Source organism: Juglans regia, chromosome 1 (genome assembly GCF_001411555.2).
Source record: "Juglans regia cultivar Chandler chromosome 1, Walnut 2.0, whole genome shotgun sequence".
NCBI classification, from domain to species: Eukaryota; Viridiplantae; Streptophyta; class Magnoliopsida; order Fagales; family Juglandaceae; genus Juglans; species Juglans regia.
The window spans coordinates 30779190-30803773 of NC_049901.1; the positions used below are offsets into that span (position 1 = coordinate 30779190).

General features: G+C 35.6%; 1 protein-coding gene across 2 annotated transcripts; it reads left to right on the forward strand.

The window, feature by feature from the left end:
* The first annotated feature begins 12196 nt into the window (after window positions 1-12196).
* LOC109007485 (plant cysteine oxidase 5-like) lies at window positions 12197-24367 on the forward strand. Of its 2 annotated transcripts, XM_018987161.2 has the most exons (7): window positions 12197-12413; window positions 12883-12959; window positions 13102-13186; window positions 14813-14958; window positions 15150-15297; window positions 23689-23892; window positions 24044-24367. In XM_018987161.2, exons 3-7 carry the CDS (start codon window positions 13180-13182, stop codon window positions 24160-24162), a joined length of 624 nt encoding a protein of 207 aa, XP_018842706.1. In that variant the 5' UTR covers window positions 12197-12413; window positions 12883-12959; window positions 13102-13179; the 3' UTR covers window positions 24163-24367. The 2 variants fall into 2 exon arrangements, with proteins under 2 accessions (XP_018842706.1, XP_018842704.1); XM_018987159.2 differs by having other exon boundaries at window positions 12883-13186.
* The last annotated feature ends 217 nt before the right edge of the window (window positions 24368-24584 follow it).

Sequence of the window (24584 nt, forward strand, 5' to 3'; positions counted from 1 at the left end):
GGTGTGATACATGTAGCAGGGTACAAGGGAAGTATAAGACCATGATGTTGGTCCTAAAGTGTTAGAAAGGTTTGACCTCAATGGGGTCGGTCCTAATTCATGGTCTTGAAGTTAAAGAAAATAAAGCGAACGAAGATGAAGTAGAGTTAGGACTAGAAGATGGTGAGATCATTAGTTAGAAATGAAGTTGAGCTTTTAGGTTCATAGTTTAGGCTTAGGATTAAATGAAAATGGCAAGGCTTTATGGATTAAATGATGAGTTGGAAGTGAATGATGAAGGAGGTAAGGTTTGTTTCTTAACCATTAAAATGAAGCATGGAGATTCACTTTAAAGTGTAAGGCCATGAAGTTGGAGGCCATGGAAAAAAAAAAAAAGCCTTTATGAGAAAATTGCTCTTTTTATGCAATGAAAGAAAACAAAATGCTTTCTTAAAAATGAAAATATTCTTTTAGAAATGAAATAATGTTTAATGCATCTATGCTAAAGAATTAATGTGAGGATCACGCCAACACAAGGGGACAAACCACCAATAAAGTGTGAGTGGAGGGAAAAGAAGAGAATCCACTTCATTGGTGTAGTAAGAAATAGCTGCAGGTGCTGCAAAGTATAGCTAGTCTAGCATATGGTCAAGCAACACTGTGTAGAAAGCCTAGCTAACACATCCTGGCACAAGGTGATAAAAATCAACTTTTCACCTGGTGACAAGCGAACTAGAAAAGCCGCCCAACACACGAAGGTGAAGAACGAGCTTAAGGCAAACAACGGTCAAGGACAAGACCTTTACTGATGTGAGTTTTTCGAGATTACACGAAAACACTCATAAGGTGGTAGTGTCATACATAGAAGCTCACACTCCATCTTAAGAGTCACATATGAAGTGGGTCTACAGATAGGATTACGACTCGATAGATCATATCATTTAAACCGAGAGGCATGGTCCAACACCACGTGGGAGACCCTCATTCGAAGAGAGATTGAGGATTGGACTTAACACAAGCAATAAGGACATGCGAACTATGATCTGTTAGTATGTCTATATCATTTTGCAATGGGACGATCGAAATGACTCCTATTCAAGCACGTCAGGAGTCAAAAGGAGACCTGATGAACCCATGCTATAAAATGCTTAAGATAAAAGTCAAAATCTCACTTTTGAGATCGTTAACACCTGGAAGCTCTTGGAGTCAGATTCTTTGAAAAAAACAAGTGACTTCAAAGGAGACAAAGAAAGGAGCAGCGCAACATCGCCATATTCTAAGGCAATGAGATAGGTTAGTTTCTAAGATAATGTCAAGGAGTGGGGGTAAATTTGGTGTGGGAATGTCATGGAATTTTGGCAATGCATACTCTATAATCTTCTTCCCCCTTTCTAATCATGAAATGATAGATTTTTTGTCATTATGTTTATAAATATTTTTACTTCGCATTTTCTAAGATTTGAATGCAATTTCTATCAATGTTTTTTTTTTTTGTGTGTTAGTATTCGTATCTCTGTGTGAGTATTATACCTTGTGTCAATCATTATGGACAGGACGAAGGATTTCCCGAACCATTTCTGTGATACGTCGCCACGAGCTTCATACATGTAGAGAACGTTCTTGTGAATGATTAGGATAGGGCGGTATCGTGTTGGCCTCACATGATAGATGTGATTAAGAATCCCTTAGGCATATCATGTGTCGGTGTTTTTGAGTTGATTAGTTGGATAGACGGTTCCCGGTGCAACATGTTTATCTGTATGTGAGAGTCGACCTATGTTGAGGGCAGGCGAGTTGACTTGCACCATGTTGGCCGAGTGAGAAAGATTCCCCGATTTTGAATGGTGGAACGGTTCACCCCCTATTGGCCTATCAAGCAACGGATGTCTGTGTGATGAATATCTATGTTTGTGAACGGTGATTGGTGTTACAGGTTTTATGTGCTGGAGAAGAAGGTGGTTCCTTGCCTCGACAACATGTACAACTATATATATATATATAGAGAGAGAGAGAGAGTGTGTGTGTGTGTGTGTGTGTGTGTGTGTTGTGCATAGGGTAATTCCTCATAAGATGATTCATCGTCATACTTATATAAATGTGTTTTACTATGAGAGTGATTTCTCGTTATATTTACGAATACATGTGTTTTTGCCTAAGAGAGTGATTCCTCATCACGCTCTAGTACATGCATTTACCGATTTCTTTACATAAAACTATTCATTGCACATTCACGAACATTATTTCTCATTAGCAATCTTGTCATAGATGTCTAACTTATCTATGATTTCGATAACGGAATTATAAATTTTGATGCAAAAGTAGACCCATGAGTGATGCCCAAAGAGGACAAACCTACACAACCTAAGCAATAGGCGTGTAGGCCTATTCTCTATTGTAGAACCTGCCCATTGATGGGAGTTGTATTTGTAATTATCAGTCAGGCGACCATACGTGTTTGGTACCCCTGATTTTGGGTGTACGAATCAAATAGTTGGACATATGTATAATTATTTAAGGAATGAAGTGACTTGTGGATATTGTAAGAATGTATTTATGGTCTTTAGTCTGCTGGTACTATAACGTCTAGCCTTCCGATTAAACATTTACTTTTCCTTTACAAACCAAATATTTGTTTCCTTACACGTGCACTTCCTAGTGAATGTTGCACGCCTAATCCGATTCGAACCTTGGGCGTTACTGATTGGCTAGCACCTTTGGCACCATGGATCCTCGCCAGGTCTTCCACCGAGAAATGGGGCGCTACAATTAAAACTTTGAAATATATGTATGTAATGGGCCTCTTTGGCATCCCTTTTTTATGCACCTTGAGGATAATTGTATGCAAGATGAAATGGATGGTACATGTAGTACTTATTGTATTTACATTCCATGAAATGAAATGTTGATGTTTTATGCCAAATGTTATGAAATGGTGTTTATGAAATGAAATGGACCTGTGAATAAAAAGAATGAAAAGGAAATGACTGAAATAAATGAATGAAATGAAAAGAATGAAAGGAAATTAAATGAATATTTTGATGTATGAAGCTACGCAACAACCAATGACTAAATGAATGGTGGTACCAATGGCGAAGTTCGGATCCAAAAGACTGCTAACCTGAACACACAGGGTGTAATAGTGTGTACTGGCCAATAGGAAGTAATAACAATTAAATTCGACATTATGAAATCGTTTTAACTTTTTATGAAGGAATGTACAAAGTGTGAAAATTGTTTTTATGAGGAAGAAGAACCTTTTTTAAAGAAAAATCCCACCTTGTAATATTTTCAAAAGGGAGAAAATGCTTTATGTAACGTAGGTAGAGAAATGAAGAATGTATAAATGAAAATCTATATTAGTATATATTTACAGTATGAAGTAATGCTTATTAAGTATTTGACTCATTTTGTTTTTATGTTTGCCCTTCCCGGGGATGAAATTAGGATGAAACATCAGAACATGCATGACCCAAAGAAACAGTGACAGAAGCCTAGGCATGTTTTATATAATGCATGAACCCATATTTTGTAAAATGAATTTATAATTTAATATAATGAATTCCATTGCAAGCTCTCTTTTAAATTTATAAAGCTAGTTTTAATTTTTAACTGTAAAATCTTTATATCCTGTTAAGGAAATGAAAAGTTTTAAAAGGCTTAGTAATTCCAGTGCCATCTTCTAAAAACTATTTCTTAAAGCCCCACCACAAAAATGAGCGTTACACTATGGGTTCGTTTGGATAATGAGATAAGATAAGATGATATGATTTTAGATGAGTTGAATAAAATATTGTTAGAATATTATTTTTTAATATTATTATTATTTTGAAATTTGAAAAAATTGAATTGTTTAATATATTTTCTATGGAAATTTGAAAAAGTTGTAATGATTAGATAAGACGATATGGGTTGAGAGTGTTTCATATTCAAACAGGGCTATATTTTTATTTACACATGAATTATTAGGTTGAAATATCCTTTTAGTTAGATATCCACCAAGAAACTAGATTTCATCATTGGCTAGTAATATTGATATTGATTATGACATATTTTTATTTTTATTATAAATCTAGTTACATATATAAATAATTGATATAGTTTACCCTTGGAATACTGAGAATTATGCTATAAATATCTGGATAACCTCAAATCATTTATATGAAATGGATTGAAACAAGTAGTGTTCTATCAATTCAACTCAACTTGATTATTAAATAGGTTATTACAAATCAGATCATGCCATCTCTTATTTAAGTTGGTAATATTAAAAATAAAGGCACAATCCTTTTAATTATATGAATTGTACAAAAATGAAAAAAACAAAACTAGGATTGCTATCTACCATAAACGAGTGCATAGCACACTTGGCTCAATTTGGATACCAAAATCATTTAAACACATCTCATCTTATCTCATTATTACAAATTTTCACATAAAATATAATAACAATTCAATTTTTTCAGATACCTAAACAATAATAATATTAAAAAAATATTCTAACAATATTTTATTCAACTTTCATCTAAAACCATCACATCTCATCTTACTATTCAAACCTCGTCTTGCTCATCCCTCCTTGTTAAGGAAGACCACATGGCAAAAATCATACCACAGAATGTTACAGGAACATCAAGTACCAGACTACCGAATATTGCAGGAACATGCAACAGCAGCAATACATGCATCACAATAGAGCACAAAGAAGCACAGCTGAGGAAAATCGAACCATCTAGAATTGAGAATAATTCTCTAAAAGGAAAAGTGTCAACAAATCCAAGAAAAGTGAAAAATTAGTTAGTGTAAATATTGTCTATATATATATGGATGTACAAAGGGTCGAAACTGTAAGGAAAATCAATATTTCATAATGAAAAGTTTCCTTTACACATTCTGTCAAACATCTTATATGCATACTAAGAATTAATCTTAATATGGTATTCAGAGCCTACTGACTTGAGTCCTTCTTCATAATTTTTTTTTTCTGTATTACATCACAACCAAATGGCATCCTCAGATTCATCACCCAACTCCACAACCCAAAACCCATCCTCCATTAATCCTTCCCACTTCAACTCGACGAATCATTTCGTAACTATCAAGCTAACCATTGAAAACTTTCTTCTATGGAAAGTTCAGATGGTTCCCTTTTTTAAGGGAAACCAGCTCTTTGGTCATGTAGATGGCTCTTCTCCAATGCCATCCCCTATGATCGAGAATCTCCCTAATCATGAGTATGAGCAGTGGGTGTTAGTTGATCAATGCATCCCTTCTGCAATCAACTCTTCTTTGTCCGAACATGTATTAGCTCAGGTTCTCGAGTGCGCCACTTCAAAAGAAGTTTGGATTACACTGCACTCTTTGTTTGCTGCTCAATCATCTGCACACACAATGCATACCCATTATCAGTTAGCAACCTTGAAAAAGGGTCCTAAATCTATTACAGAGTATTATCATAAAGCAAAAGCTTTAGGTGCTTCCTTGGAAGCTGCAGGTCAATCGTTAACACCATCTGAGTTTTCGGTCTACCTCTTTTCTGGATTAAGAATTGAGTATAATACCTTAGTTACTTCTTTAACTACCCGTGCCGAACCCCTCTCCCCCCATTAGATTTATAGCTTCTTGCTAAACCACGAGTCTAGACTTGCTCACCAACATCAAACACTTCTCAGTGGATCTTCAATATTAGCTAATATTACTACAACGAAATCACTTGGCTCTACTCCATCTTTTTCTCGTGGTCGAGGGTCCAGAGGTTCTCATGGTCGGCGTGGGGGAGGCAGGTTTCCATCCTTCTTATCCTCACAATGACCAGACTTTCGTCCATCTTGTCAAGTATGTAACAAACCAAGGCATATTGCACTTGTGTGTTATCACAGATTTAATCAGAGCTATCAAAATACCCCTCCCCCTTCTCTTTCAACAAATCTCACCATTGCGTATCCACCCACTTCTAATATTAGTTCCTGGTTTCCTAATACAGCAGTGACTCATCATTTTACCTCAGATTACAGCAACTTTAATGTGGATTTTTCTTCCTATCAGGGCTCCAATCAAGTGAGCATTGGAGATAGTTCGACTTTACCGACCCAACATTTGGGCCCTTCTCAACTGCATACTCCTTCTGGCACCTTTCTTCTCTCTAAGCTACTCCATGTTCCTTCAATTACAAAAAATTTAATTTCTGTTCATCAATTTTCTCATGAGAATTCTATGTATTTTGAGTTTTACTCTTATTGTTTCTTTGGGAAGGATTTGCAAACATGGCAGGTTCTACTTCAGGGCACCATTAAAGATGGACTATATGTCTTACCTACAGATGCCACTACTCATCCACCCATTTCAGTTTCTCCACAAGCTTACATTGGTGAACGCACTTTCACCTTCCAGTGGCACCTTCGGCTAGGACATCCCTCACCAAAAATCACAGCCTTCATGATTCGTCACTTTGCACTTCCTGTTACTACACACGCATCTCCTTTACCTTGCACTGCTTGTATTAAGGCAAAAGCACATGAGTTACCTCATCCTTTATCCCCTCCACGTTCTGCATGCCCATTTTCTTTACTTTTTTTTTTTTATATATGGGGTCCGGCCCCAGTATTATCCACCAATAGTACTAGGTTTTATTTTTCTATAGTTCATAATCATTCCAAATATATATGGTTATTTCCAATTCAATCAAAATCGGATGCATCCCCAATTTTTGTTGCTTTTTTTAGTTATGTTCAAAATTATTTTTGTTCAAAAATTTTGGAGGTTCAATTGAATTGGGATGGTGAGTTCCGACCCCTTAAGAAAATCCTTCAATTTTATGGTATTGTTTATCGCATAACATGCCCTCATTCTCATGCACAAAATGGTTTAATTGAACACCGTCATAGGCACATTATTGAAACAGGTTTATCATTTTTGGCTCAAGCAACAATGCCTCATATGTATTGGGTTGATGACTTTCAAACATCAGTTTATTTGATCAATAGAATGCCTACTCCAGTTTTAAAAAATAAATCTCCTTTTCAAATTCTTTTTAAAAAATCTCCTGATTACAATTTTTTATGCACTTTTGGAGCTACTTGTTGGCCAAATTTACGTCTCTAGAATCGTCATAAAATGGACTTCCGATCCATTCATTGTGTTTTTATGGGCTACAGCCCCAACCATAAAGGCTATTGGTGCCTTCATGTTCCATCGGGCCGGATCTATATATCTAGAGATGTAATCTTCAATGAGGTTGACTTTCCCTTTGCACAACTCACTCACACGCAGCCCACACAATCACCTGCTTCCTACACAAAATCCATCATTAATTTCATTTCATAGCCCAACACATCCCCAGCAGTCCAACCACATGTCTGATACTCTAACTAGGCCCTCTACTCATGTTTCAACACCTAAGCCTCATTCACATACTCCATCACTAATTTTGTCTACCCCTCAGCCCAACACCTCAAACCCAATACTTCATCTCCTCAAATCCCAAATCCATCATCCCCTCCCCCTGATACTTCAACTTCACACATTACATCTTTGCAAAGCCTAAGAGCTCCCATTCCAGAATCAACGCACGTTTTGGCACAACCTTATTTGCCATCACCCACTGTTGAGCCATCTTCCAATCTTCACCCCATGGTTACACGTTCAAAGGTAAATATTTCAAAACCCCTTACGCGAATAGACAGAACTATACCTTGGCCTCATCGCACTCCCTTACTTTCACTCACAAACACCACCATGGTTCCTGAGGAACCCACATCCTATTCGGAGGCCTCTAAGTTTCCCGAATGGCGCATAGCCATAGAGACTGAAGTTCATGCACTTATGCAAAACAGAACATGGGACCTTGTTCCCCCATCCTCTTCCTACAATGTCTTAGTTCCTAAATGGATTCTTAAGACTAAAAGGAAAGCAGATGGGTCTCTGGAACAGCGTAAAGCATGCCTAGTAGCTAACGGTTTAAACCAAGAAGCTGATATAGATTACACTAAAACTTTCTCCCTTGTTGTTAAACCCACTACTATACGTCTATTGCTTTCACTTGTTGTTTCATTCAATTGGCCTCTACAACAATTAGACATACATAATGCTTTTTTACATGAGGATCTAGAGGAAGCAATCTATGCAACAACCCACTAGTTTTGTACATTCTGATTTTCCCTCATATGTGTGCAAATTAAAGAAGGTTATATATGAAGGGGGAATTGGGTAGGAGCGTGATTTACGAAGGGGGCATACGTTACCTTTTCTCCTTAAGGGGATTATACGTTTGGATAGATGGGGTCTTCCATCCTTCTGTAAATAGGATTGAGAGTTTGGTTGTTTTTTCTTGGGTGGTCCATGTTGGGTTAGTTTTTTACGTATGTCTGTTTTGTTACTACGGTATTCCTCCGCCACAAGTGAGGGTTTCCTAATAAACTTGGGTCGGGGTCATGTCGCAAGTGGCTACAGGCTATTTAAAAAATAAAAATTAAAGAAGGTTATATATGGCCTTAAGCAGGTCCCTCGGGCATGGTTTTCCAAACTCAATAACAAATTGTGTTCACTGGGTTTTCAAGAGTCCAAATCGGACACTTTTCTTTTCATTTATCGTCATGATGCATATATGATCTTTGTTTTAATATATGTTGATGATATCATTGTCACTGGGTCCAGTTTATCTCTTGTTTCTATTTTATTTTGGCTCTTGGTTTGTCTTTTCATGTTAAGGACTTAAGACAATTGCATTATTTTTTGGGAATTGAAATTTCCAGAACTGCTGATGGTTGTATCTTAGCTAATCTAAATACATTTCTGATCTTTTTAGACAAGCCAACTTGCATCAAGCCAAACCTGTCTCTACTCCCATGTCCTCTTCCATTAAACTTTCGACATTTGAGGGCACCTCCTTTGAGGATCCCCATCTATACTGTAGCATTTTTGGTAGCTTGCAATATTTATCTTTCACTCGTTCTGACATCTCTTTTGCTATGAAAAAAAGTCTGTCAATATATGCATAATCCCAAAGTACCTCATTGGACAACTGTTAAAAGAATTCTTATGTATCTTAGGCTTACTTCAAATTTTGGCATTCATTTTGCTAAATCTTCCAAAATCTCTCTCTCGGCCTTATCCGATACTAACTGGATGGGTTGCCCAAATGATAGAAAATTCGCAGGCGGGTTTTGTGTATTTTTTGGCTCACATCTTATTTCTTGGGGCTCCAAAAAGCAGCTAATCATTGCAAGATCCTCCACTGAAGTAGAATATAAGGCAGTTTCCAATGCCACATGTGAACTTTTATGGATTCAATCACTTCTTCAGGAACTTGGTATTTTCTTAGATGATCCACCAACCATGTGGTGTGACAATCTAGGGACAACTTATTTATCTGTTAATCTAGTTTTACATGCTCGTACCAAGTATGTAAAACTTGACTACTATTTTGTTAGGGACCGGGTATCGACAAAGACTCTCAAGGTGTCATTTGTGTCCAACAAAGACCAATTGGCTGACATCCTCACAAAGCCTTTGTCAGTAGCACGTTTTCACCTTCTTCGATCAAGTATCACAATTTCACAAGTGACACTTGGATCCGGGGGCTGTAAAGGAATACCCCATGGCAAGCACCATACCACCGAATGTTGCAAGAACAGCAAGAACCAAACCCCAAATATTGCATGAACATGCAACAGCAGCAATACATGCATCGTAACAGAGAACAAAGAAGCACAGCAGAGGAAAACTGAACCATCTAGAATTGAGAATAGTTCTCTAAAAGGACAGGTGTCAACAGATCCAAGAAAAGTGAAAAATTAGTTACTGTAAATATTGTCTATATATATGGATGTACAAAGGGTCGAAACTGTAAGGAAAATCAATATTTCAGAATGAAAAGTTTCCTTTACACATTCTGTCAAACATCTGATATGCATACTAAGAATTAATCTTAATACTCCTCATGGTAGATTCCTTCCTCGCCCTCGCATCATTCTCGACTTTGTTCGTGTATCAAGCAGGTAGGTGGCCCAGCCAATCATTCGGTCACCCACATAGTCAACAGATCAACACAAACTATCCCTTCCAGACCCAATCAACACATGACATCGACTTGTAAGGTTCTAAATCAAACTCTAATCAAAACAAAAAATCTATGCACCATGATGGCACAGGATTCGTGGCTCTCCACACATCAGAGACCCATGACCAAGGTTTTTGCATAGGCCATGGGTATACCCATAATGAAGATGTCATCCTATAGTGTCGAATGATTTTGATGAAAAAAAAAAAGAATGTAGGAAAGTGGCTAAGAGATGTGAAATAAAATTAGTTATTTTTAAGAAGGTATCTTTAATGTGTAGTGACTACGAGCGAGTGAGCAAGCTAGAATGTGTGAGTTGCCATTACTCATTCAATGGGTGACCCCTCATATTCTTATTAGGGGTGACAAATTGTGTTAACCAGTCATATTCATGTCATGTCAAGGTATGTATATTATACGACATGTTTCAACCCGATTATGTTATTGGATTGAACAGACATGATACGACCTGTTTGACCTTATTTATTTTATATAAATATTTAAATATATCATCCGTGGAAGAGAGAAGCAACTTTCTTCAGAGAACAATTATAAATTTGTCATGGAAAATGATGGATGATGCCATTTTACCATAATTTGTGCGTTGTGTGACCAAATATAAACAAATTCTAAACAAACAAAAATAGGGTTTGTTAAACATCTAATCCTATGGATAAAAATATTGGTCGAGTTGACTTAAATCTCACTGGTTGTTAAGATTATCAACTGATTCACATAGCAACCGACCTCCAGAGATTTCAAATCAGTATCACACAGCTGTTGGAGACACAAGGAAATTCTCCCCAGACCAACGTTTAAATGTTAAGGAAATTCCCATCTTTTTTTCTTTTTTCTCGGCAACCAAACAGTAGGTAAATGTATTGAAAAATCTCAACTGGATTAACTTATAATGGACGACAAGGTGTGGGCAATGCACGGCCTGAGTCCGTGACTCTGCATGGGCAACAGAGTTAAGGTTGAAGATCCATGACTCTGCATGGGCAACGGGCGGCATGGGTTAAAAGTGTTAAGAGTTAGGAATTTTTTAGTTTTAAGTCTAAGGGTATAAAGGTAAATTTTATTTTCTTAACGGGTTATAACGGGTTGACCCGTTAGTGACGCTTTAAGCAATCATGTCTTAACGAGTCAACTCGTTTTGATTCGAACCCGTTAAGACTAAATCTTAACCAGTTTTTATCGTGTCGTGTTTATATTAGGTTAATGAGTCATGTCACATATTGTCACCCCTAATTCCTATACACAACCATATACTACTTTTACACATCTGTTCAACAACATATTATTATTTTTACATAAAAAATGTATTACAATTGTTTGAGTTTACATAATTTTTCTATTTTGATAAGTTTCGATGTTTTAAAAAATAATGCTACTTTATTAAAAAATATATAGAATTTATAAAATAGCTAGATTTATATAATTTTCCATAAGGGTGGTACTACGGCCTCGACAAAGTCTATAGAGACTTTGCAAGTTTGTACGCATAGTATTAAAAGTTTTGTTTTTGTTTTTTTATTAAAGCATTTTTTGCGTGTTTATTTTTAAAAGAATACAAAAAAATTAAAAACACGAAACTAAAAAATAAACAAATATAAATATTAAAAAAATTAATCGCTACAAATAATATATATATATATATATACTTTCTCGGTGTTATCATTTTCTCGGTGTCTTTGTAATTTTCCTTTCCATAATCATATTACTCGAAGGAAAATAATAATTGAATCGATAAAATTGATCGATTGAATTTTTAATTTTTTTACTTAATAATTAAGGAAATGATTATTAATAAATTGATATTTTTTTATTTTTTTTAAATATATAAAAAATAATTGAAAGAAAAAAAATAAATACATTTACACTTACCTATTGTTTTTTTTCGATTAGATCTCTCAATTCAAGTATCACGATCCTTACTCGAAACAGTACTAATTGTCATTGTTTTTTAGTTTCTAAAATGCTAAATCCACACACAAGAGCTCCCAACAGTAGTTTTTTTATTTAATGATTAAGGAAATATTTTTTTAATGATATTGTGAATTTTTTTTAAATATTTAAAAGTAGTAAAAAATACATAAAAAAATAAAAAACAAAACAAAAACAAAACAAAACTTGCACTGTCGGATCCCCATGTGTGGCTGTAGAGCCACTCTGTTTTCAGGCCCAATGTCGAAAGTAAGCGGTAGTTTCGTGAGGTGATGACGTGTGCAAGATCCTCTTTCGGCTCAGTCCCGATCCCTCGCTTCCCAATTCATTGCCCTCGTCACCTCCCATTCCTGCTTCTTCACCTTCGTTAAGGCTCTCACTCTTCCTCTCTGTCTCTGCTTTTGGTTGCTGGATCTTTCAATTGCTATTTCAGGTTCTGATCCAGCATGTGTTTTCTTCTTTCGAAATATTATTCAATTTGGCAAAGTTCCAATTTGTTTTTTGTTAAACATATCAATATGACAAAAATGGGCTTTCCTCAAATATTTTCATTTGCCCCTTATTTTGGGTTGCTGATACCTGAAAATTTCCGAGATGAAAGTATTTCAATGTACTCAATTAGTTTTGCAGGTTGGCTTTTTTTTTTTTTTTTTTTTTTTTTTTGTCCTTTTGGTGGCTGGGCAATTCATGGTTTCATCTGGTTATAAGGGAAAACCTTGATAACATCCTTCGTGGGTTACTATTCTGAGCAACCGAAAATAAATTTAGAGCATTTTTATGTTATATATTTCTATGCTTTAGTCCAAAAATAAATTGCATGGCAATTGAATTCTTTAAGTTCTGGGAATATTGATCTTAAAATGAAATGTCACTTACTTTGATTTTAATTTTTGTTTCAATAGGTGCTCATGAATTTGAGAGGCAGAGAAGGATGAGATAATTCCAACGCAGGTCTTTTACTGTGTGTTTGTTACACAGAGTAAGATACAAATTTTGCCCAATTGTGTTGTTGGAAGTCATTGCAATCAATAGCAACTTTCTTGCGGAGGTGTTATCAGCTTACTGATAATTTTGTTCAGTTAAGCTGGCATTGTCTTTACAAGATGCCATATTTTATACAGAGACTTTATAATACTTGCAAAGCGTCATTTTCCCCGAATGGACCTGTCTCAGAAGAAGCTCTTGAGAAAGTTCGTGCTATGTTAGGTATTACGAAAAGGATCTTCTTGTTGCCTTGTGTATACTTTCGAGCTTACATAAAATGCACTTGGATTTTATAGCTTAATGTTCTCATTAGCTAATTTACATTGCTATTAATTGGAATTTTTAAAATATTAGATGCGCTTTGAAAAGCAAAACACATTTTCAAAGTAGTGATTTCCTCGAAAATTATTTTATTGGCTTTATGCTTCTAAAGCTAACATATTGGTTGACCAAGAATTGGTCCATTCTAGTTTGGCAGACACAAATAGGCACATGTATCTCTGGCATGTTCAAGCTGTACTGGTGGTATTGATGTCTTAAAATTTTAACAACTTTTGTCCAGTATGGAAGAAGCTGCCTGCTGCTCCATTGTCCTGTATGAAGTTTTGATGGGAGATCGATCCCTCTCGAAAATTTCCAATGGCATAGCCCGTCATCAATACAGTTCTTGATTTATGCTATATTATAAGAACATCTGTAGAAACATATTGGAAAATAATAATTTAAGTTCCTCTATATTGGAGTATTGGTATGTTTTCCCAATGCTCCAAACCAAGTTGGGATTTTTTGACATTTTTCTTAGCTTCGGGTTTTCGTAATCATGTGCAGATTGTACTCGTCTTATTGTATAGTAGTATTCTGTTTGAGGTCACATTTCCCATGTCCTTGGGGGCTCTGCTTGTTCTTCTCCAATAAAGCTAATACTATCCAAAAAGAAAAAAAAAAAAAAAAAATCGACAGAAAAAACATTTATGAAAACTGCTGATTTTTCACATGTTTCATTTGAAAGATCTTTTTCCAGTATTTGGATTTATGCTGGTGTTTATGTGTGTTTAGTTTCATTCTATTAATTATTTTGTGGTCATTAGTGTACCGTTGATTTTTTTTTTATAAGTAAGAGTGTACCATTGATTAATCAGTAAATGTATTGGTAGGAAGTTGACATGGTGTCAGTGTCTAATATGAGACTGAATAAGCCAATAAAAGCCATGCCATGTGGTTATTGTGTTTGTGATGCGTCCATACGATGATTGCTTCATTACAAAAGAAGTTATAAAATAGGGATTTTTCTTACAATGCTGTTAACAGTAGTGTGAGGCCTTTGGCTTATCAAGATGCACTGCTAGTGGATAGCAACATTCTTATTTTGGTGAAGGTGTTTGGGTATATCAAACAAGATCAAACTGTTCTCATTTGACTTGCAATCTGTTTGAGGATGCTTGTGTGTGTTTTATAATGATGTAACTTTTCATGTTCGTAGATTGGTGTTTCCAAGACTTTTTTTATTAAATGAGCTTTGGTTTAACTGTTGGATGCTAGTGATTCTACATCTCTTCAAAACTTTACTGAAAAAGTTGGTACAGTTGCTGCTATCAATATGTATATTGGTGCTTTGCTGTGCTTATATACTTATTCATGTATGATGTAGCAATTTAATTAAGAGTGGAGTTCCTACTATGAATATGTTGGATGCCCATGTCAAATTCTAAATCACGTCTTTATGATGTTGCTGATTTTTATTTCCTTTCTATTTTGTTTTGAGTGTATAAAGTGTGGGCTCTCATAATGCCATCACCCCCATTTTGTACTAGTTTTTCACTTTTAACCCTAGACATGATTTTATTTCAGACAAAATCAAGCCTTCTGATGTAGGCCTTGAACAGGAAGCACAACTGATACGCAGTTGGTCAGGTTCTGTAAAAGGGCGTAATGGGAGCAATCAATCAATGCCACCCATCAAATACTTGCATTTACACGAGTGTGACAGTTTCTCTGTAAGCACATGCCTTAAGTCATAAGTTATCCATTGCAAATTTGAGTTTTGAAGAATTTTGACTTGGAAGCTACATTTAATTTGAGAATTTTAAGTTTCAAATCCACCATATTTATTCCCTGAAAGTTCCACTTAAGAATTAGATAATTGGAAACTTATTGCTTAGTTACTGTTGTTTAATATTTTGTGCAGATAGGAATCTTCTGCATGCCACCTTCCTCTATCATACCTCTTCATAACCATCCTGGAATGACTGTGTTGAGCAAGCTTGTTTATGGCACACTATATGTTAACTCATACGACTGGCTTGATGCACCTGGGCCTGCTGATCCTTTGCAAGGTTTTCTATTTATAATGTCACTCCTACTTGATTATGTTAGCCTGTCCTACCTTTCAGTCTCGCATATCTTGCTCTTCTGGATAATTTTGGATAGTCATTCCTGCTAGTTGCTCTTGGCCAGTTGTCACATGGCTAACTTTATTCTGATCTTAATATATTGCTTACAAACATGCTGCCTTACTTTACGTTGAATTTCAATCATAATAATTTGTGTAATATTATCTTTGAAGATCACAAGCTATGAACTTTGCTTTTATTTTTTTGGCACAGCTTTGTGCAACAATCGTTGCTAATTAGAATAGTTTCTGAAGTACTTGTACGTTAAAATGAAAAAGGTGAGATCACAATTAGAGCTAGTCATGAACTTTTAGATGCGGTTTGGATTGTGAGATGAGATAAGATGGTTTTAGATGAAAGTTGAAAGTTGAATAAAATATTGTTAGAATATTATTTTTTAATATTATTATTGTTTTGAGATTTGAAAAAGTTGAATTATTTATTATATTTTGTGTGGAAATTTGAGAAAGTTGTAATGATGTGATGAAATAAAACACTTCTTGTATCCAAACGGGGCCTTAATGTTCCATTAAGTAGACAAAAAGCAATATGCCGTTTGAGAAAATATTAGAAGAGAAGAACTTTGTCCTCCTATTTTCCATAACTAATTCCCCATAAATATGCCACATCTATCTCTACCTTTACTTGGCGGTTGGCTTCCTCACTATCAATCAATAGAAGAAAGCAGATAGAAGGCAGGACGGTAAGAGTGATGATACCTACCTCTGCTCTGATTCAAACAGGCTGAGTGGATTGCCAAACTGGCAACTCAACTTTAGTAGATATGAAGACAATTTTACAAGGCTAAATTTGGACAACCAAGGAGTTGATACATTCTAACTATGATGTTGGTGACTATCCATCCCATAGGAGAGTATTCCGTACGTTAGCATAGTAGTGATCCATGTGTATTGGGTACCCAAACTCATAAGGATGCACGTGATTTTTGAGACACCCTTTTGTCAATGTTACATGAGTCCACTTGGACTTGTGAAGCCCCGTTTTACCAATGATTAGGGTTGCAATTAACCCGATTTGAGGCGTGTTGTTAATAGTGTGCCTAGGTGTGCTTAAATCTCAAATAGTAAATAGATAAATCAAGTGCTTTCTACCCTAAACAAAGCACATGTTAAGTAGTAAAGGCCATGGTCTTAGTAGTAATGTTCCCTCTAGGTCTTAGGTTTAAATCCTCTTGGGTGCAAATAATTTCTAGGGGCCATCAAACTAGGGGATTCCCCTTAAATTACCCGATGTGCACTTGTGGGAAACTTCTTACCGAGGGCCTGCGCACCCCCGGGAGCAGTCAAGACTTTGTTCCCGGACACCCCAACCAAAAAAAAAACAAAGCATGTAATTACCTGCATCTAAATAAAACAAAGAATCCACTTTTTTGTGAAAAATAAGCACAAATAATGGTTTTATTTTTTTCAAAATATATAACTAAATTAAATTTTTAAGGGTTGAGTAGCTATGCCACCTTTATTTTTGAAGTCTTCCACCACACAAGCAATTGTTTTTTTCTCTTATACATCTAAATCTGAGGGATAAAATCTAGAAGAAGCCACCAACTTTTCTAGGCACCACATCATTTACACTCGTTACCCCTCTTTGTTTTGGGTATATGAGGTTTCGATGTTTTTTTTTTTTTTTTTCCAAAAGTATATAAAACGGACTAATGATAATGTTTACCTTAAAAAGAGATTTATATGGAAATAAAAGATATGACGGGCAAACAACAACAAGAAGCATATCATTTTGTTTGCACTATCTCACCCATAAACAAGGGATTGATTTTTTTTGTTAATCAATATTCATCAGGGAAAAAAGCATGGTATCCATTCATGTCTTGTAGGCTCTAAGAACAAAAGTGACTTTTAGAAATGTGTTTTATATATTTAGAAATGCTAAAAAAAAAAAGAAAAAAAAAAGAATGGCATCATTATCTAATAATTTAATACATCTATTTTAGAAATGTGTGCTTTACTTCAATCAGACATACTCTTGAGCTTTGCGCTTAGTATGTAAGCTCTATAAATTCACTTGTGTGCATAAAAACTTTAATAACACCATTATCGAAACGAAAGAAACTTTCATGACACTAGAGTCGAGGCAAATATTAAAGATTAAAGATTTGTTTGTTTATTTGTATATCAACCTCGAGACAAGGTAAAACTTGTCATCAAGCTAGACTACATTTTAAAGTTTGCTTCATAGCTCAAGCTTATTTACAATATTTTTTTATCAAGTTCATTGTGAAGCTGTTTTATGCACGTTTGATCAGATACATTATATTTCCACAAAGTGGTGATGAAATGTATAACTTGTACAAATCTTTACATTTTCAATCCATTTGTTTGTAGGGCTATTTACTAAATCAAAGAAATTTTTGGAACACCTCTAAATAGAGGGACAAATAGTCGATTTTGAAAGAGCTTATTGCAAAGCTCTTACTTTATTTAAGAACTTGATAATTGATTTATACATTTACAAACAAAATAATAAATGCATAGATAAAACATTTAGCGATAATACTGATAATCAGGTAGAACCACAAGTTTTTGATATCTTGATAACAATATTCATAAGCTTAGAGACACACTAATCACAACCTTATATGAAGAGCATATATAAGTCAAGCCCTTTGTACAATGCCTTCTCATTAACATGTTAGCATGTTTGAGTTTGGATTGTTTATAGGTTTACCTCAGGAGGGGTTTGAGTGATATATAACCATAAAGAAGCTGGTTATTTCTTCCTTTGGTTCCAAGTTTTCATCAATAGATTCGCGTGTTTCTAGTCCTAGCAATTGTCAAAATAATGACTTTGTTGTGATATTTTTGGTCTTCCCTGAGGAATGGCAAGATTGTTGACAAATTACTGCAAAGAGCAATGTGCAATGGATAGATCCACTTCCTTGAGCAGACGCTCACATTCTGCTTGGCTGCATTTTGGAAAGGTTAATGGAAAAAAAAAAAAAAAAAGAGTAAAGAAGGAAGAGGAAAATGGCTCCCCTCTTATATGTTTCAATAAAGAGGAGAAATCTAGAAGATGTGTTCTTCTCCAGTTTGGTTTGTTGGGTTAATAGAAGGGAAAGAATATTTTTTATATATATATATATTGACATACATGCTCTCATATAAGAAATATTGTCCAAACTTCAACCCTTGTTTCTTCTTCATATTGCCAAAGGGGCCAAAGTGCCAATTTGTTCTCTTTATTGGTAGATCAAAAGGCCCTCCTGCCATGGTTTTAGTACCTGATAGGCTTCCCTCAATTCAGTCTTTTTGTTGGCAAGTACAAGCTGCTTTCTCTCCCTTCCATTTTACCTGATTTAGGCAGTCAAAAAACTGTGGGCCTAAATGAAAATCGTGTCTGCCCAAATAATTTCTCATGCCCTGCTATAATGAAACAATAACAATGCTTATTCCTCCCACTTTGTTTCCTCATTTTTCCCTTCTCTCCTCTCCACTTATCCAAAAAAAAAAAAAAAATCCCTTCTCTCCTATATACACAAAACCAAATGCAATGTCAATATGGAATTTTTTTCTAATGTCACCACTTGACTGTGATGGTGATAGTAAAAAGTACTTTAAATTTGAGAACGTGTGGCTAAAAGCGAAGGACTTCGTGAAAAAATTGAAGCAGTGGTGGCTGTCCCCCAGCTACTATGGATCCTCTCATTTTGTATTAACAGGCAAGTTGAAAGCCTTGGAGCAAGATCTGAGAAAATGGAATGAGGTGGAGTTTGGTTGTGTTGAAAACCGGAAAAGGCTGCTATTAAATGAAATATGTGGTCTTGATGAGATTGCAGAAGAGAGAGCCTTATCTTTTTTGATAAGTAAGAAGAGAGCCTTATCCTCTAGCAAACAATCCTTATGGAATAAAGGAGTTGGAGACAGAAATCAAGGGCACTTTGGTTGAGGGAGGGGGACATAAATACTAAATCTTTTCCCCGGTTGACTAATTTGAGCTGGACAAATAACTGTATTGAAGCCCCAATGATCAATGACTTTGTCTCATCAGACCACTCAGAGATAAGAGAGTACATCGTAAAATGTTATAATTTTCTTTTGCTCTGAACAGTTCAACTGGTGCCCCAAACTGGATGGTCTTAATTTTGATGCTATTTGTACGAGGAGTCAAACTGTTTGAGGAATGCGAGATCCCTGAAGTCTTGCAAGCTCTAACAGCGAGAAGGCACTAGGTCTAGACGACTGGTCTATTGCCTTTTTAAGAAGTGTTGGGAGGTAATCAAGACAGCTAATGAATGTTTCTCACCAATTGGGATAAAAGATTTTCGACCCCTCAGTCTTGCAAAAGCTGTTTACAAGATAATTTCTTAACAAGGTGAAAGCGGCATTTGAGAAGGTGATAACCAGGGCTTATAATGCTTTCATTGGAGGGAGACGATTTTTAGACCCGGTCCTAATTAGTAATGAACTTCTAGATGACTAAGTTTGTTCATGGATCCTTGGGGTGTTATGTAAGGTCGATTTAGAGAAGCCGTACGTCCACGTCAATTGGGATATTTTGTTGTACTTTTTTAGAAGATGTGGTTTTTGGGCTAAGTGGTGAGCAGATAGCACATTGTATTTTCAATGTGAGATTCTCAGTTTTGATTAACTGTACACCCTCGTGTTTTTTCATTGTTTTTCTAGTTTGCTTCATCGTTATTTTCTCTGCTCTTTGTGGTGGTCATGGAAAACATAAGCGGAATGTTATGTGCATCGGTGGATGATGGATTCTTATTAAGTTTCTCAGTGGAGCAAAGGAACATCTTTTTTACAAGTAAGAAAAAAACAGTGGAGCAAAGGAACATGGACAGGCTGTCTGTGGCTCGTCTCTTTTTTGCGAACGAGACATTGATATCATATGAGCATGACCAAGAGTAGTTCCGTATTTACAGTGCTTGTTTCTATGCTTGAGGTTGTATCAAGTTTGGAAGTAAACTTGGCAAAATCATAATTAGTCTCGGTTGGTGATAGGGAAAACATTGGGACAGTGACTTCTATCCTCGATTGTAGGGTGGTTCCTTTGCCCATGAAGTATTTGGGTCGTCCCCTGGGGACATCTTACTAGGAAACAACAATATGGGATGGTGTTTTTGAGAAAATGGAAAGGCAACCGGTTGGCTGAAAGTGGTTAATTTGTCAAAAGCTTTTGATCAGAGACTTATATTTTGTCCCCCTTTCCAATCACTGTTGGTATGGCAAAGCACATTGAAGAGCTTCAAAGGGACTTCCTATGGGGTAGTGTGGAGGGCGAGCCCAAACATTTCCTATTAGTTGGTCAACGATGTGCTCCAATCTCTTATGGTTTGTTTGTGGGTGAAACACTTGCTTGTGTTTATTTAGGCGTTAATGGGAAAATGGTTGTGGCACTATGCAATGGAAGGAGAGATCTCTTATGGTTTGTTTGTGGGTGAAAAACGTGCTTGTGTTTATTTAGGCATTAATGGAAAAATGGTTGTGGCACTATGCAATGGAGGAGAGGCTCTACGGTAATTGGTGATAGAAGTTAAGCATGTGGAGCATGTGGGTGGATGGTGCTCTATTGTAGCCAATGGACCTTTCAAAGTGGAGGTGTGGAAAAACATTCACCGAGGATGGGGAAAATTTTCCAAGTCCATCATGTATGAGGTGGTGGACTGGTCTAGAACTAACTTCTGGCATGATGCGTGGTGAGGGGATTGGGATCTAAAGGAAATCTACCCAGAAATGTTCAAAATCTCTTCTTGCAAGGAGGCATCAATGGTCAAATTTTTTAGGTTATGAATGGCTATGCATAGTGGAGAATCTCCTTCATTAGTTTAGTGCAGGATTGGGAAGTGGAATTGGTCTTTTGCTTGTCAACCTCCTGTAGCCACCAAGGATGAGGTCAAACCATGAGGATAGAATGGGTGGAGTTAGTTTGTGGTCAGATCTTATTGCTTGATGTTCCTTTCCCTGGAAAAGTACATGGCAGAACAAGGCTTTCTCAAGAGTGACATTGTCTATACGGGCAATGGCTTAGTAAGATTCTAACCATGGATAATAGGCACATAGTGGTGATGGATTGGTTTTGTATTTGCGAGAAAAGTGAGGAAACCATTAACCACTTGTTGCTTCATTGTGAAGTGGCTATGGCCTTGAGTTCTTCCACCTTTTGGGAACAGAATGGGTGATGACACTATGAGTGGTGGAGTTAATGGCTGCTTGGGTTAGCAGTCCAAGTGGAAATGCATGTAGATGTTGGGTGGATGGCTCCTTTGTGCTTAATGTGGTGTCTTTGGAAGGTGTGCAACTTGCCAAAGTTAAAAACTTCCATGTTTAAATCTTTGTAGGAGTGAACTATGGTCCATATAACATTACCCACTTTGCCTTAAACTAGGTGTTCCCTTATGTATAACCCGTGTACTTGAGTTGTGCCTAGGCTCAAGCTGTAATTAAATTGAGTCTAAACGAGTAGTGGTTTTTCGAGTTTGGCTTGATTATATACTAGAACCAAGCTCAAGCTCAACTCAAGTTTTGTGACTAGGGCTGTAATTGAACTAGTCTGCATGAATGTTCACCCAATACTTGCTCGTCTAAACTTGAACTGAGCTTGGCTCGTGAAAAAAAAGCTCGATCGTGAAAGCAGAAACTCAACTCAGCTCTTTTAGTAAATGACACAACTCAAGTTTAGCCGGTTCAAGTTTATCCAAGTTTAGCCGGTTCAAGTATGTGAAAGTTTACTAAATTACTAAATTATATATCAATTAAACTTAAATGACACATACTTGATTAGTAAATTACTAAAAAATCTGGATCGAGAGGTTTGAGTTGAGTTATATACTAATATCAACTCGTGAATATTAGTATATAATTTAGTCCTATATATTAATATTCTTATATATATAGATATGTATGTATACATATTAAATTTAATAATATAAGTATAGTAATCTTTATAATTAAATGTGTAACATGCAACTCACTTACTTATGCCTATATATTGAATATAGTCCATAGTTATACGTAGTTAATTAAGTACTTTACTTATAAAACAAAATTTAAGTACTTGAGTGATTAAATTATAGTAGTCATTTTATAATATGTATAATATTTGGTATGTAGGGCTTGGTAGTTTCATACTACAATGTAGGAACCATATAAGAAATCCACTCATCAAATAAATCCACTCATCAAATTTTTATAATCTTATAATTCAATATAGGGTTTATATATTAGTTGTAAAAGTTTTATTAAATTTAATATTTTTTATAATTTTGGATTTTTAATTATTCAATTCTTTCAAAATTAAATAAATAAATATTTAAAAGAAAATGAGCAAAGTTCGAGAAATAACTCAACTTGGCTCGAGCTCGTTAAAGAGCAGTGGCAAAGTAAGAAAAGATTCGAACTCGGCTCGAGTTTGTGTTTGATCAGCTCGAACTCGGCTCAGCGAGCTCCTAGCTTGAGGTCGAGTTATTTGAGTCGAACTCGACTCAATAACCCAAAAAGATCGACTTGGTTTGGATCGAATACAACCTTATTTGTGGCTATCCAAGCTCAGCTAAATTATACTAAAACCAAGCTCGAGCTTGGCTTGAGACTTGATTAAAACTCAGGTCCAGTGCTCTATTGAGACTCGACTCAACTCGTTTATCAATGTTTTTAGTTTTTCAAGTACAAGATATAAAAAATAGAGTTTTAGAAAACTCAAAATATTCAACCAATTATCCAAAATTACAAGTACGCAGACTATTTTTTTTATATACTCACAATTATAATTTGTAAATACAATCAAATGGACTATATAGTATAGACAGCAAGCAACAACTTTAATGAACTAAAGGCCTTTGTACTCAAAAGCTTCACTTTCTGAAAGAGCAGTCTTGTATAAAGATTGAAAAATATTAGAATATATTGTCTAAAATTCTAATTAGTTAATATATTATGATTGAATTTGTTATTAACTTTATAATTATTATGTTAATGCTTATACACTGCAATCTTATACTTGTATATGATATTTGTATTTATGCTTTTATATACATACATACGTATATAACACTTAAAAATTATGCATTTACATGCATGCATGCATGCATATATTACATATAAAATTATGTATATATAGTATATGTTATAACCAATTTTTTTCATATACACATATAATATGCATTGTTAACAACTGCTATATATAATTTGTGTTTTGTTTTCTAATAAACTATACTTAAGAAAAATGATATCTGCTTTTTGTTGAATTTATTTAATGTCCCTACCCTCTTCAGTTTCCCCCTTTCTCATCTTCTCTCTCGTGTAATCTGCAATTTTAGCTTTACACTACAAGTTGTAATTGGTGGTTTTTCAGCAAGACCTGCAAACCTTGTTAAAGATATTGAGATGACAGCGCCCTCTCCGGCAACAGTTCTTTATCCCACTAGTGGAGGCAATATCCATAGTTTCCGAGCTCTAACTCCCTGTGCTATATTTGACATCCTTTCTCCACCGTACTCTGCCGAACATGGACGACACTGCACTTATTTCCGAAAGTCTCCTAGAAAGGATCTACCAGGTATAAAATTTATGTGAATTATCAAGTATTTTCTTCAATTATATTTGTTGTTTAATTGCCTCTCCTGATTTTTTGAAGTTGCTAACTGATTTATTATTCGGCTCTACAGTAGAAGTAATTTTTTTTGTTTGTTTTTCTTCTTGGAATGCAGGTGATTTTCAGTTGAATGGGGTCACGGTCTCTGGTGTGACTTGGTTAGAAGAATTCCAACCTCCTGACAACTTTGTGATTCAGAGAGGGCGGCACAAGGGTCCTGTTATTAAAACTTGACTTGATTCTTCTTGTTTTCGTGTAGCATACATTTTAATTATCTTGACACTTGTTATTATGATATTGAGGGAATCCTGGTATATGAGTTGTCAAAAGCCATTGCAATAAAAGTGTTGTTTTGGCTCTATGTTAGGCATTTGGTTTGTACATATTACACCAATTAGTTTCTGGAGATGAAGTTCTGCTGCTGTCTTGTGCTGGGATTCCATTGGCTCTATTTCTTTCTTCTCCTCCTCGCTTCTTTTCTTTTCAATTTCTCTTTTAACATCATAATTACATATAAAATGATTGATTGCCACTGTCATTGTTATTGATCAGTGAGTGATCATCAGGTAGGAGAACAAGGCTTGTCCAAGCTCAATATGATAAACATCATCAGAAGGCTTAACTTCTTTAGGGTTGGTGGAATGGAAGCTTTCTCT

Excerpts from the sequence above, each read along its gene's own strand:
- LOC109007485 (XM_018987159.2), top strand. The coding sequence starts at position 13,084 with ATGCCATATTTTATACAGAGACTTTATAATACTTGCAAAGCGTCATTT. Across the intron at positions 13,187-14,812 it reads GAAAGTTCGTGCTATGTTAG|ACAAAATCAAGCCTTCTGAT; the intron begins GTATTACGAAAA and ends ATTTTATTTCAG. Across the intron at positions 14,959-15,149 it reads ACGAGTGTGACAGTTTCTCT|ATAGGAATCTTCTGCATGCC; the intron begins GTAAGCACATGC and ends TATTTTGTGCAG.